The sequence below is a fragment of the Sycon ciliatum genome, chromosome 10 (genome assembly GCF_964019385.1).
Source record: "Sycon ciliatum chromosome 10, ocSycCili1.1, whole genome shotgun sequence".
NCBI classification, from domain to species: Eukaryota; Metazoa; Porifera; class Calcarea; order Leucosolenida; family Sycettidae; genus Sycon; species Sycon ciliatum.
The window spans coordinates 2,300,156-2,306,909 of record NC_088652.1 but is presented as its reverse complement, the minus strand read 5'-3'; the positions used below and the strand labels follow the sequence as shown (position 1 = coordinate 2,306,909).

At 48.3% G+C, this 6,754-nt stretch overlaps 1 protein-coding gene across 1 annotated transcript; it reads right to left on the bottom strand.

The window, feature by feature from the left end:
• Window positions 1-717: 717 nt before the first annotated feature.
• Window positions 718-6,714, bottom strand: LOC135826044 (uncharacterized; the record flags this gene model as incomplete). Its single annotated transcript, XM_065338685.1, is given in 4 exon segments — window positions 718-1,337; window positions 4,634-4,766; window positions 5,238-5,423; window positions 6,559-6,714. Coding segments are annotated over 4 exon segments (587 nt in total), but the record flags the coding sequence as incomplete, so codon positions are not given.
• Window positions 6,715-6,754: the final 40 nt, after the last annotated feature.

The window sequence follows — 6,754 nt, the reverse complement described above, 5'->3', positions numbered from 1 at the left end:
GGAGATAGTCATACTGGAGTGCTGTCTGACGAGGGTACGGAATTTGGGCATATCTGGAGCTTGTCTAACGCTGGGAGGCAGTTGGAGCCACGTGGAGTAGGAGGAAAAGAAAGGGGAATTTACGAAAAGGGTAGACCTAGCTAGGGGGAGACGAACGCAGCTTCGGGTGGTGCCACCTGACTTAAACCAGCTAAGGGACTGTAAATGAGCAGGGTGCTGGTCAAGAAAAATTGAATGTGCCAGGGTGCACTTGGAATCACCAAGGAAGTGTTGCAGAGTGGTAGTGGATGCAGCAGCATACAAGTCCAGATTTGCGAGATACTAGTAACGATCAGTACGAAATATGATGCGCAGTATTCGGCGATGGAGAACTTCTAATTTGCCTATGTGGGTTTTGTTAATGGTGGACCAGGCAGGGAAGCCGTACGTGAAGAGGGGAAGAATGTATCATTTATAAAAACTAATCCGGCAATTTTGGGGCAAATGGGACAAGTGACTTGACATTATGCCGACAGATCGGCATACTTTGGACGACACATGATCATTTTTTGAAGGTAAAATTACCTGTACCGAAGTTGCCGAAAATATATCTCTATCACAAAATTTTTCGGTTTTACAGTATTCTGATCCACAAGATGAATGTTTTAAAAGAGAGGTAAATATGCATGGTATTTCTGACGCACAATTTCACGTCAAATTTGGCATAAAACTCCAAATTTCGACGTGCGCTGCAGGTCACTCGCATTGTTTTCCAACGCGCGAGAGAGATCCATGAAAGCGAGCTGAACGTTCGGGTCACGTCAGGAATACCGTGCCTCTTAACCTCTCTGTTATCACACGTAAATCGCCTCGAGGGAGTCAGATAAGAGTCGTCAGTATATTTGCATTTTGCCGTGGCAGTAACATGCAAGTCTGGAAATGGCTGTGTTGCGTGGTGTTATCCGTTCGCACGAATCAAGTCAGTATCCACGCCTGTGCACACGGCCCAGTGTTCGCAGATCTGCAGCTGCACCGGACCAGACGCGTACTTTACTCCCGCAATCCAACTTCACTGAGCGGCACCGATGAATGCAACTGTTGCCATGACAACAGTAAAGTAAAGAGAAGTTTGATGCTCGCGACGTCGAAGCTCACACTCCCTGCCTGCTCGCCATCCCGGACTGGCACTGTACTGAGACACGATTGCCATCTGAAGTACACCGGCTGAGTGCTGTATGCGCGAGGGCTAAATGGAGTGGGTCCGGCGAAAGCCGAGTGGTGGTTCATTCACTCCAGAGGTTGCTGACTGCTCACCCGTGAGGTACTCTTCTTCCGGATACATAACCAAGCCGAGATCTCTGCAGAGTGGACAATAGCAAGAATGAGAAGAAGGCCAGATGTCTGACTAATACACACACACACACACACACACACACACACACACACACACACACACACACACACACACACACACACACACACACACACACACACACACACACACACACACACACACACACACACACACACACACACACACACACACACACACACACACACACACACACACACACACACACACACACACACACACACACACACACACACACACACACACACACACACACACACACACACACACACACACACACACACACACACACACACACACACACACACACACACACACACACACACACACACACACACACACACACACACACACACACACACACACACACACACACACACACACACACACACACACACACACACACACACACACACACACACACACACACACACACACACACACACACACACACACACACACACACACACACACACACACACACACACACACACACACACACACACACACACACACACACACACACACACACACACACACACACACACACACACACACACACACACACACACACACACACACACACACACACACACACACACACACACACACACACACACACACACACACACACACACACACACACACACACACACACACACACACACACACACACACACACACACACACACACACACACACACACACACACACACACACACACACACACACACACACACACACACACACACACACACACACACACACACACACACACACACACACACACACACACACACACACACACACACACACACACACACACACACACACACACACACACACACACACACACACACACACACACACACACACACACACACACACACACACACACACACACACACACACACACACACACACACACACACACACACACACACACACACACACACACACACACACACACACACACACACACACACACACACACACACACACACACACACACACACACACACACACACACACACACACACACACACACACACACACACACACACACACACACACACACACACACACACACACACACACACACACACACACACACACACACACACACACACACACACACACACACACACACACACACACACACACACACACACACACACACACACACACACACACACACACACACACACACACACACACACACACACACACACACACACACACACACACACACACACACACACACACACACACACACACACACACACACACACACACACACACACACACACACACACACACACACACACACACACACACACACACACACACACACACACACACACACACACACACACACACACACACACACACACACACACACACACACACACACACACACACACACACACACACACACACACACACACACACACACACACACACACACACACACACACACACACACACACACACACACACACACACACACACACACACACACACACACACACACACACACACACACACACACACACACACACACACACACACACACACACACACACACACACACACACACACACACACACACACACACACACACACACACACACACACACACACACACACACACACACACACACACACACACACACACACACACACACACACACACACACACACACACACACACACACACACACACACACACACACACACACACACACACACACACACACACACACACACACACACACACACACACACACACACACACACACACACACACACACACACACACACACACACACACACACACACACACACACACACACACACACACACACACACACACACACACACACACACACACACACACACACACACACACACACACACACACACACACACACACACACACACACACACACACACACACACACACACACACACACACACACACACACACACACACACACACACACACACACACACACACACACACACACACACACACACACACACACACACACACACACACACACACACACACACACACACACACACACACACACACACACACACACACACACACACACACACACACACACACACACACACACACACACACACACACACACACACACACACACACACACACACACACACACACACACACACACACACACACACACACACACACACACACACACACACACACACACACACACACACACACACACACACACACACACACACACACACACACACACACACACACACACACACACACACACACACACACACACACACACACACACACACACACACACACACACACACACACACACACACACACACACACACACACACACACACACACACACACACACACACACACACACACACACACACACACACACACACACACACACACACACACACACACACACACACACACACACACACACACACACACACACACACACACACACACACACACACACACACACACACACACACACACACACACACACACACACACACACCATTGGACCATTGGACGCCCATCGCCGGAGGCGATGATAGCGATGCTACAGCAGAAGCCATAGCAGCTTGTGCTGGGATTGCACCATTCAACAGCTTGCAAGGCTGAAGAATTGACTGCCACTATTCAGCCTGGTCTACACCACACAGCTATGAAGTGGCTTTTTCTGGCCAGTGAATCCCTACTTTTTGGTCTGTTTCATATTCTTTTCCCTGCACACACATTACACCACATACTCCGGCATGCACTGGCTGTTGGTAACCACCCATGAGAATGAAAGAAAAGTCAGGAGGAGTCTGAGAAAGAGAATAAAGACGTGTGTGACCATAATTGTTGGGAATCGAACCCACAACCTATCGATTGGAAATCACTGCACATACCACTGCACCACACAAACACACACACACACACACGCACACACGTACACACATACATACACCTTGAACCTTGAACGCCCATTGCCGTAGCAATGATAGCGATGGCTTCCTCACGCTGAGGCTCTGAAATCTGCAGTATGGCGCATGCCGCTTGAGGTCACCAGGACGACGGAACACTCTGTCACAGCGGTAGTTACATACACACATACAGTAGCACACATACACACACACACACACACACACACACACACACACACACACACACACACACACACACACACACACACACACACACACACACACATAACATCCACATACAGGGAATGCATAACGTACGTCATGTACATATCTTGTGGTGACTCTTGTCTGAATGCCATGTTCTCGGTGATGTTCAGTGTTAGCATTGGAATGCGTTCGCGCTCGCATCCCGGTGTAGCCGGATAGCTGCTCAATAACTCTTCATCTTCATCTGTGCAACGGTCAGAGAGAAAACCAGGTTTCAGCTAAGCTTCTTATAGAGCGGCTTATATATTATCACCCCCCTACCAATCTCTACCGCCCTCTGATTAGATATGCTCTTCCTCGAACAGCTACGCCAACCCTCATAATCCCGCGGGGTAGTGTAGAAATCCCATTCCTACCCAGCTTTACAATTTTTTGTATAGACTGCCGCCATGATGAACACTGATTGTTACAGGGATCTCTTGGCATATCGGCCATCTTCATTTGGATATGATGTTCCACATATCTGCCATAAATACTAGTCATTACTGCTAAAAAAAAGTAAAAATTCAAAGTTTAATGTCTTCACCACCTTCATCATTGGGGCAAAAATTTCTTTTGCCTGATGGCAAGGCAGGTGACAAGGCTAACCGAATAAGCGAAAGGCAGCCAACCCACAATTCACTTCATAAACCAGGAATACTCCCCTAGTTCATACCTGTGCTGGTGTTGACAACACAACTTTGGCTGAGCTCCGGTTTTGATAGAATCGTCCCGAAGCCATGCATCACCCAACAGTAGATTACTGCGCAGCAAACCAAGAATCCAAGCGAACCTGCCACAATGGCGCAGACGTTTTGCAGCGAAAGATTAATCTTAGGATCTCTTCCTTGCTGGTCCACACCTGCAGGAGTTCAACAAAGGAAATTAAAAAATCAAATTATTTAGGCAAGAGTTGGCAGGGATAGACTGGTAACTTGCCACATACTCACTGAGGCAAATATTTATTTTATTTATTTATTATTTCTGCACCTCGTAGCATGTCAAGACAGCCAATTGAACTGAGGAGAGGGTGAAGCCAACCACGGCAGACGAGATGAAAGAAAACGAACAGCACGTACACAAATGATGGATATTGTAAGTCAACAAATATCCAGCTCCTGCTTATTTTTGTCTATTCTCGGCCTGGGCTTTTTGGCCTGAAATTTGTTTGGCAAGGTCCAGTGTGACAGTGCATACAGGCAGGCAGTAGCACTGCTGGCCGAAATGTTCATGCGCCCGAAATGTGTTTTAGCCCTGGGAGGCTGAAATTTAAAAGCGCCCAAGATGTGAAGACTTTCAGTACCCATGAACTTGCATTAGTTTTGAGATGGAAATCTCACAACGAATGCAAGTTCATGGGTACTGTTGTAAGTATGCAAGTTTGTGCAAAGCCGTTGCATTTTCTCGTGGCCCTTTAGACTGTTGCCCGGTGTAGAGATCACCCACTGATGCACTGCCACCTGCTTACCGCCTTTCTAATTCACCTGCTGAATTTTGATCATCCATCAAGACTTTCCTAGGGTTCCCTGTAAGAAGGCGATGAGGGAATTCCCTAGTAAAATACGAATAAAAAAATTAAAAAATGATAGAAACCAGAAGAAGGAAAAGTGACCTCTTCCTGAAAATAATGGAGAAGGGTCAGTGCCTGAAGAATTCCCACTGGATTTCCCCACAAATCTACTGTAGCGTACATGGAAATCCAGTCCATTGACCGGGGCCGGCGCCCTCAGCGCGTACAGAACGCTGCGTGCAGTGCACAGTCATGTTGATCCGACGCGACCAGCGTGCTGCATGCGGCGCATAAATGCATGTGTGAACCGCTTAGTCTTTACGTATCCACGACGGCATGGTGAGCACCTTGGGGCGGTTAGACGTGCGACCGGATTTCCATGTCCACAACAGTAGTAGCTGAACAGAGGGAAGGGATTGGGAATGCACAGATATCAATTGCATCAATCTGTTCATGAACCGCGTACATTCGTCAAACGATGGCGTACCTGTGCTGAACTGAACATAGGCTCCTGGTCCCAGACCAGCTTGATTTCGTGCCTGCAGCTGGGCTGTGTACAGTCCTGATGGTCTGATGCCACGCATCAAAATTGACCAGCTCCTATTGGCCGAATCTGGACACACGGGACATCCACATGGGGAACCTGCACAGCACAGTTACACAACACAGTCACACAACACAGT